Source organism: Acanthochromis polyacanthus, chromosome 4 (assembly GCF_021347895.1).
Source record: "Acanthochromis polyacanthus isolate Apoly-LR-REF ecotype Palm Island chromosome 4, KAUST_Apoly_ChrSc, whole genome shotgun sequence".
NCBI lineage: Eukaryota > Metazoa > Chordata > Actinopteri > Pomacentridae > Acanthochromis > Acanthochromis polyacanthus.
In genome coordinates this window covers 21,543,599-21,556,956 of record NC_067116.1, presented here as the reverse complement: position 1 = coordinate 21,556,956, position 13,358 = coordinate 21,543,599, and the positions used below count along the sequence as shown (strand labels likewise).

General features: G+C 39.9%; 2 protein-coding genes across 2 annotated transcripts in view; one reads left to right on the top strand and one right to left on the bottom strand.

Moving 5' to 3' along the window:
* Positions 1-137: 137 nt before the first annotated feature.
* dda1 (DET1 and DDB1 associated 1) lies at positions 138-4,847 on the top strand. The gene is made up of 5 exons (XM_022221956.2): positions 138-468; positions 2,074-2,154; positions 2,353-2,404; positions 2,571-2,632; positions 2,845-4,847. Exons 1-5 carry the CDS (start codon positions 460-462, stop codon positions 2,947-2,949), a joined length of 309 nt encoding a protein of 102 aa, XP_022077648.1. The 5' UTR covers positions 138-459; the 3' UTR covers positions 2,950-4,847.
* Positions 4,848-8,932: 4,085 nt separating this feature from the next.
* The window catches only part of ano8b (anoctamin 8b), a 45,960-nt gene continuing 41,534 nt past the window's right edge, over positions 8,933-13,358 (bottom strand). Inside the window, 2 exon segments of the mRNA XM_051946912.1 lie at positions 8,933-12,927; positions 12,930-13,122. Coding sequence (XP_051802872.1) covers positions 12,380-12,927; positions 12,930-13,122 — 741 coding nt within the window. The 3' untranslated portion in view covers positions 8,933-12,379.

Genomic DNA, 13,358 nt, shown 5'->3' with positions numbered 1-13,358 from the left:
TTTTCATAATGCAGCTCATCATGTGGAAAAGCAGGCTGCCTGGTCACTGTTTCAGGGCAGGGCTAAATTCTGTTGTGTATGGTGATAGGCTACCTGATGAAGCTACTACCACGTGGTGACAAAGGCCAGCCAATGGGTGCTCTCGAGGCGTGGCTACGGAAGCGTCGCTGCCATCCAGCCATCATGCTAGCTGAACAGTGTAACTAGCTTTGCGAACGCATGCAGTGACAACTCGGGTTATGTTTTTAGGAGTGTAGTTTCGTTACTTTTCGTGGCCACTAAAATATAGAATGGAAACCAAAGCTTGTGTATGAAGGTCACTGTTTTCTTCGCCAAGAGGACCGGATAGGGCAGCTATCTCGGTTAACTAGCCTGGAAGCTAGCGCGGCCATCACGAGCAGCACAACGGACACCGAGCCACAAGTCGGCGTTTCGACATTGGAGATTTCTACTATCATCATGGAGAAGGTACTCATCACACTCTATGCTTATAACATGAATTTAAGCTGTACTGCAGTTCGCAGAGGGTATATGTCAGTAGGGAGCTCGCTAGCTGTGGGTAACAGTGGGCTAGCTGTTAGCCACACCTGCTCCTGCTGCTGGCATTCATTTCCAGAGGCCGAGCCGGCATCGATCTGAGCTGCTCAGCTCCGTCTTGTTCATGTGAAACCACTTGCTGCAGTCCGTCTGATATCACATCCAGTGTGGAGGTTAGTGGGGACGTTGCAGGGAGAGTTCATGTTCATGGGCTGCTCAGATGAGGGAACGCCCAGCACTGAGTCAGTCACTGTCAGGACTCACCTCCACTCTGCTCACATCTGGATGAAAACTGTTGACATCTGCACTAACATGATCCAGTGACTTATTACTATTGTGATGACATCGTTCTTGTCAGTATCAGCTTGCTAAAAGTGGAGCCTTTTTGAAGGGAGATAAACAGATGAGGGTCACTTTAAATGTAAGGTGGCCAGATGGAGCTACAGAAAATCTTCAGGAGGATCCCAAAAACCAGAAGCATCAGCTCATTTTCAGGAATTCCGTTGTGCTGTTTTAGTGCAGAAGCTAGTTGAAATGACAGAAATGTGCAATCATAAATGAATATGCCTTGGTTTTGTCTTTTCCACACAGACTAGTAAAGGTACATTTTGGTAATTTGTGTTAACAGCATTCAAATTAGCCCGAAAGAAAAGAGGCTTATTATTTTAAATGTAACAATTGTGTCTTAATTATCTAATTATTAATTATTTGTTATATATATATATATATATATATATATATATATATATATATATATATTATTGTGTGTTTAAAATGTGGTTTCTCTAAGATTAGAGCAGTCACATTCTATGAAGCATCCATGTGCACATTGATGTCACAACTGCACACATGCTTCTATGAAATGAAAAACCCGCCTTTGTATAAAAGAAAAAAACAAATAAAAATGGTAGAAAAACATTTTAGCTTACAGAATAGACTGTTACGGTGAAATAATATCCAGCTGTGATGAAGCTCAGGGCTCAACTGTGTAACTAATAATTTAGCTCTGACAATCTGTGAGTCTGTGTGACAGTTCACTTGTCTGATACAAGTAAAAGTACATAGTGTCATTTAACATGAGATCCTGGTCGATTCTTTCTCCATGTCTGAAATTATTTATAGTTATTGGTAATTAATAAAATTACCTTTGTGTACTGTGTGTAAATGCGTGCAGCTCTATATCTTTGGAGACATTCAGATCAATCCTGCTGCTGTCTGATGCTGCAGGTATTTAATAAACTACAAATGGCTGGAACCTCCTGTTAATGTTTTTAGGGCTGTGTGTCAGTAAAACTAAGAGAACAAACTGTGTCCTTTGTGCTCTTTTTGATGTTGTCAGATAGAATGCTCAGCTGAATGTAGTTGCATTCGCTGAAACTTGGACGTTGGCGTTCCAGGGAATGAAGTTGATCTTTCAGAGCTGGGGTGGGGTGAGATTTCAGAGGTGGCCATGGTCCCTTCTTGGAGGCGCTTGGATGAAAGAAAAGACAAGCCAGAGCTGCAGGGTCTCATTATAGCATCACTTTCTTCCCACAGGCTGATTTCTTGAAAGGACTGCCTGTCTACAATAAGAGCAACTTCAGCAGGTTTCATGCGGACTCTGTGTGTAAAGCATCTGTGAGTATCCTCTAATCATAGTTATTATTTGTTGTGGATAGTAGGCTCTACAGTTGTTTAAAATCTTTGGTCATAGTACGTACAAGTCTCATAGACAATTATATGTGCTGCATTTGGCTCGTAGCTGAATTCTACATTTATTAATGCTTAAGGAGAAGAATCGACTAAAACCTCTAACCTTTCTGCTCTGTTGTACAGAATCGTCGACCCTCTGTGTACCTTCCAACACGTGAATACCCCTCTGAACAGAGTAAGTACAGTAAAAATCTGGGCTTTAAATAAAAAATAAAGATTTATCAACAAAAGCCTTTGTTGTGGTTAATTATTGACATGTTGTCAGTCAAGGCTAAACGCTCTAAGTTAATCAGTGTTAATTGTAATCTGTCAGTAATGTGCTGGTTGTGTTTTTCCCACAGTTATTGTAACAGAGAAAACCAACATCCTCCTGCGTTACCTTCATCAGCAGTGGGACAAAAAGGTGAGCATATGCAGTTCTCTAGAGGTAATTTTCTCGGTTTTCCCCCAGTTATTGACAGTAATTAGTCTTTGTAGTCTGGAGTCTCAATTAGATCTCAGTTGATCACAAGTGTTATAAAGCAATGACCTCTCTCTGGTCCCTGATACAGTAACTGGATTATGAAGGAATTTTGTGATTTTAGTTACTCCTATTTAATTCTTTGTGTCAAACAGAATGCAGCAAAGAAGAGGGAACAGGAACAAGGTGAGAGCGACAGCCCAGCTCCCCCAAGGAAGATCGCCAGGACAGACAGCCAAGAGATGAATGAAGACTCATAAGTGTGTGCGCTTGAGAGAATGTGTGTCTGTTTGCATATGCAGGGTATAGCCAACAAAAACAAGGGATAATCCGACTTAAGTAAGGACTTCTGGCCGATGTACACTATGGCAGGATGCCTATCCTGGCATGGCATTAAGTCATCCGTAGAGAATTAGGGAGATTCCCATCAACAAAGCAGCCATTATGTGTAAAGATCATGTGCATGGAAATTATGTAAGCAGAAATGTTTCTGTTAGTTACTGATGCTGACAGAACACAGCTGCTAGAGAGGGAACATTGTAGTTTAATGATGTTGGCTATTCCCTGTGTAGTTTAGTATACATGTACATGTTTGTGTGCATGCTGAGCTGTGAGTGCGTATCGTGTGTTGTGCTGTATGTGTGAGGTGAGTGAACAGTTGAAAACGTGAGTAGATTTAAGATGAGATGGACTTGACAGATAAAGTCAGACACTACTCTTAAGAACATAACTGGTACATGACTTGTGTAGCCTTCTGTCAGCTGGAGAGTCTGTTCTGATTTGTGTGAACATTTTGTTACTGTTTTAATTTTATTATAAATATTATTGTTTATGTATGGCAATGAGCTTCCTGCCAGCCACAGTGCCCACCCTCTCAGTTTCACTGCCCACTTTGCAACCACATGGGGGCATTGCAACATTTCTCCACACTGTTTGAATCAACAGAACCAGGAATGCACTGTGAAGAACAGCACAAAGTAGAAGCAACTCTTCCAGAATCCCCCTTAGACATGTGTTTATGGTGAATATTCATATCTGCATTCTATTCTGGGCCTTGTGATCGTAGGATAAATGTTGTGTTGGTGTGTCTGAGGAGTATTTTTACATCTAGCACCACCTTCTGGCTAATGGAGGCTGGTAAGAATGGGATTTTCTCTTGAGTTTTAGCTGTTCTTTTACCAAAAGATGGAAAATAAATGGATTGAAAGAGTTACGGACAATTAAAAAAATTCAGCTGCATTTTCAGTTGCACGATTTGGCAACAGCACAGACAGTGGAAAAAAAATAATCTATAGTTATGTTTGGAAAGGGGAAAAGAATGCATTATGTTGTGTGTAAATAATTACCAGTACCAGAATTAGTTTATCCAGTGGAGTATCTTTGTGTCTGCCTTTTTGTAAAATAATACATGCCCATGGATACAATAGAAAAAAATGACCCTTGTGAAAGTAAAGAGGAGAGCCCTGATGCCCAGTGGATGTTCTCTGGCCTTGCATGTCGATGTTTTCACAGCTGGGTGTTATATTCCTGGACCAGTAATACAACTAAAGGGGTGTTGGGTTGTGGTGTTCTCTTGCGTGACTGTGGAAGGTATTAGCCTAGAGGCCTTACAACTTGTCATCATGGTTCGGACCCGTTTGCTCCCCCAGCTCAGGGCCCAAGTTAGCTGTTCTGTTTGCCTTGTCTTCATGACAGCCCTGGATGGTTTTTGTGTGTGAGCTGGCTTAGATGAACACAGGGGGGTTTAAAGGGGTGTTATACTTTCAGCCATAGAATGCACAATAAGCATGCACTAAGCAAAGTGCAGTTGCCATCCTGCCTTGTTCCTGAGATTCAGTTTGTATTAGTGTCATATACTGTGCAACACTGAATAAAGCTTCTTTTTTTAAACGTTCTTATCACTGCCCAGCAGAGTCACATTGAAGCCTCCTGTCCTTCCTGTCCTTTGATCAGTCGATGCTGCAATGTGGGTTGATAGTGTGGTCAGTCATCTTCCTACCTACAGTGTAAATACACCCCGTTTTTCAAGCATAAAATCAAGTTCTGCTTCTGCTCAGATAGACTGTTCGAGGACACACCAAGCCTTGCCCCATCTCATGTGTGTTAGATCAGATCCATTCTTTTTAGCTTTGCTCAAATAAAACTGGATTGAAACTGAGCTTTTGTCATGTGGTACTTAAAATCAGGGTTCCCACACGTCCTGGAAAACGAGAAAAAAGGTCAAATGTCCTGGAAACCTAACTTACCCTGGGAAAAAAAATTGGGATAATATCAATCAAACTCAAGTTGAGTGGATTTGTGTCAGTAGAAAAATACATGACAAAATAGAGAAAAAATAAATTATTAGTGTCATTATCTCAAGTAAACAAAAAGTTTTCTGAAAATTTATAAAATGGAGTTAACTGTTTTTGCAATTGAACTCTTCATATATACATATATATATATATATGTCACAAGCCAAATTAGAATCCAGGCAGCTTTAGAATCCGCCTAGGCAGAATTAGAATTTAGATTTCGCCTTGGCGAAATCAGAATCCTACCATGGTTGTTGTATGGATTTCATTCTTGATATATCAATAGCCTGTATATTAGAAAGGATAACCCTAACCATCGAACAGGATTTTGGTATACAGCATATGAAAAAAACAACCCAGAAACTACTTTGACAACATAATTTTTTCCCTGTTTATTTTGCCAAGTGTTGAGGACAAAAGTTGACATTACTTCTAAAGTAATTATTTGCCTTGTATCTAAAACCAAATTTCAAGGTACATAATTTTAGGGGAAAATAATTACATTTTCAGAGCATATCATATTCAAAACCTTTAAAATTTCCAATCTAGCCTAGGCGAAATCAAAATTCTTATTCTGCCGAGGCGGATTTAAAATCTGCCTGGATTCTAATTTCGCCTGTAACATATAATAGCGCTCATATATATGAATCGGTAGATAGGACACGCCCCTTTGAGCTGCTTGCTACGGCGTCGGCGAGGCTAAGCGAGCGCGGGCAAAATTTCAGAGCATTCAGTTGATGTAGACGTGAAAGAATGCCGTCTCATTGTGCTGCATACAGTTGCAGACTTCGTCGTACGATTGAGACGGGGAAACTTGGACTTACTTTTCATAGGTAAGAATAGTTTTTGGTTCTTTTTCATTATTAAATCTTGTTGAGAGCTTTCGGTCTATGAGAGCTAACTAGTTAGCCACTAGCAAAACACTAACGCCTGCTAGCAGCTTGACAACCAAATACCAGACGATTAATAGTAGCTGTAGAATAGTTGTACAAGCAGTAGTAGTAATACTAAAAGTACAAGCAGCAGTAGTGGTATAAATAGCTGTTAGAGTTGTAGAAGTAGTATCAGCATTTGTAATAGTATTACAAGTTTTAGTAGCAGTGCCAGTATCAGCATATTTTTTATATTTTAAAAACTAAAATAACTTTCTCCACTAAAACTAATAACCATGAGGTCAAATTGAAGGACCAATTTTAAATCCTGCAGTCCCACGACGACAAGAATAAAGTTTGTCAACAAAAACTAAATCTAGTGGTGGATTCCATTAAAGTCCTATTAAATGATAATAAAGTGTGATACTGAAGGTTTGTGGTGCTAAAAATCTCAAAGTAAAGATATCAAGTTTAAGTGCTTCACTGTAATTTCTGTTTAATTCCTATTTAAAGTTTTATTGTCGTTAAGATTTAATTTTTTAATTAAACATTTAATTGTTTAATTAAATGTTTTGTCTTTTTAAAGGTTTATTAATCTAATTAAATGTCATATTTAATGTTCAATATTTCAGTTTAAAACATTTTGTTTAATTTCATAATTACATGTTCCACATCTTCTGTTTAATTATCTAATTAAATATTTTTTCTGTTTAATATAATTTTGTTGCATTTAGTATTTAAATTTATTTTTAAAACTTATTGTATTAAAGGCTTTTTTCTTTGATTTAATTGCTTTTTAATATAGTTTGTTTCTTTAATCTTTTTTTCTGTCAAGATTTTAACCCAACCTTAAAAATGAAACCCTTAAATCACAATGAAAATAATTCTGTTGTCACAATCATGAGTTAGTTATTCAGTTTATCAATTCAACTTTTTTTAGCACCTTTCACACAGATGACAAAAGTAAACAAGAAAAGAGAAAAACTATGCTTAAACTACGATTAAAACTCAAAAACATTTTTAAAAAAAAAAGATTTAACATGGTAATAAAATATGTTGTGTCCAGGGGATGGAGGGAGTTTATTGAAGTGTTCTTGGGCTCACACTGTTAATCATTTAAAACAGAAACTTCATATTCAGTCTAAGGAAACTGGAAACTGCAGAGCGACAGAAGAACAAACAACATCTCCTGTTTTCTCCTTTAATGAGTCAACTCTTCTTGTGCTTTCAGACCAAAGAACTACAGACTCTTCACAGCCTGCTCAAACTCTTGGTATAGGACCTCACCACATGGGTCAAGAAGGTTTCCTTCTCATTTCTACTCTGAAGCTCACCTTCTCCTGCTCAAACTGCTGACAAATGTTTCTGCTGCTCCAAAGTCTGGTCTCCAGAACTTCCTAAAAACTCTCAAAGTCTCTTCTGCTGCAGGTTGCTTTGTAGAACTGTTACAGAAAACCTCACTAAACCACATGGAGGGGCCTCAAGATAGTCGTCCAAATGAAACCGTACAAAAACCAAACTAGCACAACCCAGATGCTAAAGTCTCCTGCAGCCTACCAGAGAACCTCTTTAAACAGAAAATCAGGACAGGAACTCTTACTTTCTGGACAACCAACGTTGGTTCTCAAACAAGAACACAGAATGTGTCTGACCAAAAACCTTTAAAGACTCACTACAGCCAAGATAAAGACACAACTCAGCTGCACCAAACCCACTAATCACTGCACGCATTAGCACCATGTGCTAACTGTGGCTAAAGAACCACATTTACCAAGACAACTATCCAGTACAAAGCCCTAAAACTCACCAAGAAAAACATTAAAGACCATTTTACTGCTGGAATCTGCAAGCCAAGACCTAAAGAACAAACTAAAGCAACGGAATCAAACCCAATTTAGTGAAGAGAAGCAGAGGAAATATTTGACTACAACCAAATGAAGCAGGAAGACACTGAGCTGCTCAGTCTTGGCTTTGGACCGCAGCGACTGGCCGCCATCAGGTGGACCGACTCATCTTCGTAGGAGGACTCCTGTAGCCTTGAGGGAACCACAGGAACATTCAGCAGCTGTTGGAGTTCTTCCTGTCAGGCTCATAGTAGAACTGCTCTGAAGTATCTTGTACTTGTCTGGAACAATCTAACAGCCTAAACTGTAAACAGCGGTGTAAAGAAGCAAACACACAGGCAGAGATTAGGACTCAAACTTCCTGGCTCATCTTGGAGGAGGACGTGTATCATTGACAAGGATGCAGCAACTCAGTTTTATTGAGTTTCATTATTTTCATGAAAATGTACACTTTTACTGTTTCTTTATAGACGACCCACTGTGACCCAGTGCACACTTATTATTCACCCTACTTGTGTTTGTATCTAAATAAATATCTACTTGTATCCCTGCTTTCATGCTATTAGCATTTATGTGTTCATTATATGTCAATTGTGTACATATCTAAGTATTTTAAATTATTTTTGTCATGCTTAATGATTCAGTTCAATGTACCTGTTTCTTGTAAATGGCAAAAAACTCTATTCTGTTCTATTCTCGCTCCATGTTATATGTATATTGCAGCCTATAGCTGTAGAGAGAGAGAGAGAGAGATAAATATACATTATTTGATTACCTTTACAATTAAATCTTTTGATCTATATATTTTGTCTGTTTATTCTTTATCTTTCTCTTTTTTGCTCATATAGCTATAGATATAATTATTTACAATGTAACTTTTACATTTATATATGTAATAGCATTATTCTATGATACATTTGTCATAATTATTTGTCAGATAAATTACAGCCATAGACTGCACATCCAATATCTGAGTAATAAATATAGAAACAATCTGGGTAAATGCAAGTTACAACTGTGGTAAAGAACACTTCCAAAGAATGAGGGGGACGGGAATGTATTAGTGTATGATGTGATAACGTGTGTCTGTACCGGCTGAAAATGTCCTGGAAAATAATTTCAGGGAAAGAGTGGGAACCCTGAAAATACATTCTTCTACTGAGGGTAATGTGTGAGGGACTAAACAAGCGTAGTGATGGTTTTGCAGGAACAAGCTGGTCACAACACATGAAATGCATTTGAAATAGTTTTATTAACTATTTTTCAGGTCTTACAAAAATATGACAAAATAAATTAAAAGAAATAAATAATCCCATTTCCCAGTATTTTTTCTTTAAAAGATCTTTTTTTTTGTACAGTGGTACATTGGAAGAGCGTATGATGTTCTGTAAGTGAGGCTTCCATGAAAATGTCTCAACTTTGAGGTTAGGGTCAGGTTTTAATGTAGCTGTAACCTCTTCACATCCACTCTGAAAATCCAGAACACATTTCATTTACTAAATCCACTCAGTCCTTTACCACTGATTTCACGTTGATAGTTCCTGTACGCTGAAGATAAGCCCAAACTCTTGTAGAAACACCGTTGCTTTGATAGTGAATTAGAGATGTGTGAGGAGTCTCAGCCGTCTGAGCCGCAGTTCTAATACGAGGGGATTCCTGCGCTTGGCTCCATAGAACGGTGATGCTGCCCTTTCTGGTATAGGATGTAGTTTTCGGTTAAACCAAAAGCTGTTCGAAATCTGTTACTTCACCTCAATTAATGCTTATTTCAAGACCTCTATAATAACAGGATGCCAAATGTTTTGCTGCAGCTGAGAGTGCAAGGTTGAAAGAAGTGAATTTTTTTTATGCTATCCATTTCTACTCTATGAAGCTGCTAACTTGAATAAAGCAGAATCCAAACTCCTCTTCACCGAGCCCTGATCTCTGCTTTCACATTTCAGTCACATCCTCTCTGCGCAAATGTTCAAATGACGATGAATGGACTCTATTGCATCATGATGTCATTCATCCCTGATATCCAATAGGTTTCATTAAACTGTTCTCAGCTACGTTGTATCATCCTGATCTCTGTCGTCCCCTTTAACTGTAAGAATGATACACAAAGACACTACAGGTATAAAATGTCTCTCAGCCTTGCACTTCTCGTTTTACATTTATAATGAACAGTGGCTTCCAGATATAAAAAAGAACGTACCGCAGAATGACAGTAAAATGATACCTGGGACACTCAAACTGACATCCTGTCTGTTCCCGTATTGCATTTAATACCAATAAGATCTTTTTGCCCGTCTGTGGAAGTACATTTTCATCTCTTTTCTTAGGCGGGTGCCTGGAAAATGGACTACGCTTAGAAAACTGAAACATGAAGCAGCAACAAAACCCCCCAAAAAAACTGTTATTAGTTGTCAAGTTCTGTAAACACAAAGCAGCCGATGAAATAAATGATTGTTTTAATTGTGGATCAGGGCAGATTCTTTACATGAAGTGTGAGACAGGAGGGAGCTGACACCAACAGTGACAAGTGAGGGGACACAAAGAAAAGATGCATAGAGTCTGGGATGGGGAGAACGCAGTAGGAGCTGGAGGCGGGGAGATTAGCCTAGCGTTATATTGTACTAAAAGTCAACCTCAACTCAGTGTTATTGCCAGAATCCTTGCTGGAGGTGAACGTGTGGAAATGCATAGTTAATGTTTCCTTCTCTCAGCCTACAGTACAGTGCAATGGCCTCTAAAACCTGTCAGCGTGTACCTCTGCTAATGACTTTATAATGCGTTTCTCTTTCAAAGTGCACCTAAACTGACGCCAGACACCAAAGTTTTGCCGCCTCTGCTGAACACTGATGACGAGTGACAGATGTTAGGAGAAAACACAATCATGAATCCAAACGTTGTTCTATGCGGATGAACTGGCGCCACCTTCTGGAGGCCCCGCAGAAGTGAAATACCTGTTAAATGCTCGATGATGGGATTGGTTACTTGAAGATTTCTTTTTAACCATAAGTAGTGTTGAAGTACAACAGAATATACAGACAATACAGTACTATGCAAACGTCTTAGGCACTTTTATATGCTTATATTCTCATCCATCATGGATACGATTCAAGTTAACAACCATATATTCAGGGTTGTAAAGCACTGTCTTCAGCAACAGATGGTGCGACTCAGACACATCTTTGTTGCGTTTTTTTGTTTGTTGACTGCACTTTAATCTAAGAGTAATTATTCTATTTTCGAAAGAATCCTCACTTTCTTGTAGTGCCTAAGCTGTTTGTAGAGTACGGTACATCCTGGGTTTACAGTATAATCTAAAAATACTGCTTTAGTTGTAAAAAAGGAAACTTCCATCATCTGCAAAAAAGTGCATACAAAAGCAATATGGAGACCAGCTATTGTAAATACAAAACAAAACACAGGCTCGTCTGTATATTCTGAAATCCCAGATTTTCTGAGAGCAGGGACAGGTGAGAAAGATCGCCAACACCATGTGAAAAGAGGAAACAAAAATGAAGAAAATCCAGCGTTTGCATAACGTAATGAGGCAGGCTGGTGTCGGGCCTCTCTCCTGCACAGAAAGATGCGTTCCTATGCAGGGCATCAAGGTTCAGTGCAAATGTTACTTCTTTAAGTCGATGCTCATTTGCCAAGTCTGGGTCGAGTGTTGTGGAGAGAAGCACCATCTGTGTTTACAAGGTGCTCTATGGGCTTGGATGGAGAACAGCGCGCAACAGGCATCCATGCTCCATTTTCTCAAAACCACCTTCATCTGGTTTTCCTTTTTTTAAAAATTTATTTACGTATTTATTTCGTTTCCCTTTTTTCTAGTCTACCCTCCATTTTGCATTCTTGGGAGAAATAATGGTTCTGATAACTGGACTTACTAAGCTCTTTACTTCAAACAAATCAGTTTTGTTTTTTTTGCCACAGGGATGGGAGGAAGTGTTCAAAGCTCAGACATCACCTCTGCTTTGAAAATAAAGCTGGTGATACATCGGGTGATTATTAAGGAGGGGATCTTGATAAGAATTATTAAAACACTGACTGATATTGCTTTTCCATTTTTCCACTTCAGTACAAAAGTGAAGGGCCCAAGAATTCCTCACAGGTAAAATGAGACAGACATCTAATGATCACTTGTGTTGCGACACCTAAAAAAACACTCTCAGTAGTTATTTTATCGGCAATCCTTTCATACCACCATGTAAGTTTTTGAAATCTCTGTCCTCCACAGCAGGCTGTTATGTCCTAACGTGAGGCCGCAGAGACGCTTACAATTTCTGACTAGAAGAAATCAAGAAACACAGCTCTCTGCTTTAAAGGCTTAAAAATATTAGAAACGCAGCTCATGCATTTCTTTATGTATTGCAGACAAGGAAGTATTTGTATGTTTGTGTGTGTGTGTAAGGGAGCGTGTGTGTGTGTACGTGTGTGTTTTTTTTTTCGGTCATGATAGAAGGGCTTACGTCTGTCTTACAAAGCCTGTTTTTTTGTCTGTCAGCAAAAAAGCAAACCAAAACAGCAGTCGTCTCTCATCAGTTTCATCTCCGCTCTGCTTCACGTACTTCTACACATGGCCTGTGACAGCACAGAAGGTAGGTCAGGCCTTTCCTCACAGTAAACACATCACCTCTTCAGTGAGGATGGAACCAAAGACAAGTTTTTTTATTCTCTCTGGAGCCACTAGATTTTAGAACCGGCAGGGTCCAGGTCTGTTGAATGACCGTTCTCGGACCCTTCCCCTCCAGGTGAGGGGATCTCATCTGGAACACCATTCAAGTCAGATCGTGAGGGCTGTCTCTCTGATGTCTGTGATGATGATCCTTCTCCAGATCTGGGCAGCGGAGCCCCGTTCACACATGTTCCTCCCTCAGATTTCCCAAAGTTAAACAGTTTCCCAGGGTTGAAGGCTTTGCTGGGTGACTGAGAACGCTCTTGAGAGCTGCTACCTGATAATGAGGATGATGATGATGACGATGCTGTTGCCGTGGTGTTAGTGGCTGTGGCGGTGGCCACAGAAGCTGCAGCACCTTCCTTCTTATTCTCAGGTGACTTGAGGAATTTGAAGCTCAGGAACCCGGGCAGTTTGGGCTCGCTGCCGGTGGGCGACTGAGGGGATCGTGCACCGCCTGAGGAGAACTTGCTCTGCAGCGGGATGATCTGTTTCAGCTTCATCACGTTATTATTGGCCAGCAGGGAGCTGGGCCTCTTGGGCTTGTCCGACCCACTGCCCCTCCTCCACCTCCAGAACGTGACTTGCTGCCATGACTTTTGTCGTGGTGGTGATCCCCAGAGGAGTCACCTTTGCTGTCATCCCGCTCCCTCTCTCTGCGGGCCATATGCTCCGCCTGTCGCTGACGCTCTTCCTCCTCCCTCTTCCTCCTCTGCAGCTGCTGGTAGTGCTGCTGTGCCTGCCGCTCGTGCTTCTGCAGAGGAAACAAACCCACAATGTGTTTATTAGAATCAGCACAAGCCAAGCTAAATATCGCAATACTGCAGTGCTACCCATCCAGCAAATCCCTTACTACAGTAAGAACCCTGTAATAGTTCTGCAGGGACCACTACAAGACAGTTCCTTTCCTGTAGTGTGCAGTTTAGCTGATTGCTCTTGTTGCAACGCAAATTTGTTGATACAATGTTGCAATAAGTTTAAAACAAATTA

Coding starts and splice junctions, on each gene's coding strand:
- dda1 (XM_022221956.2), top strand. Junction 2,155..2,352: donor ACTCTGTGTGTAAAGCATCT/GTGAGTATCCTC, acceptor TCTGTTGTACAG/AATCGTCGACCCTCTGTGTA. Junction 2,633..2,844: donor ATCAGCAGTGGGACAAAAAG/GTGAGCATATGC, acceptor TGTGTCAAACAG/AATGCAGCAAAGAAGAGGGA.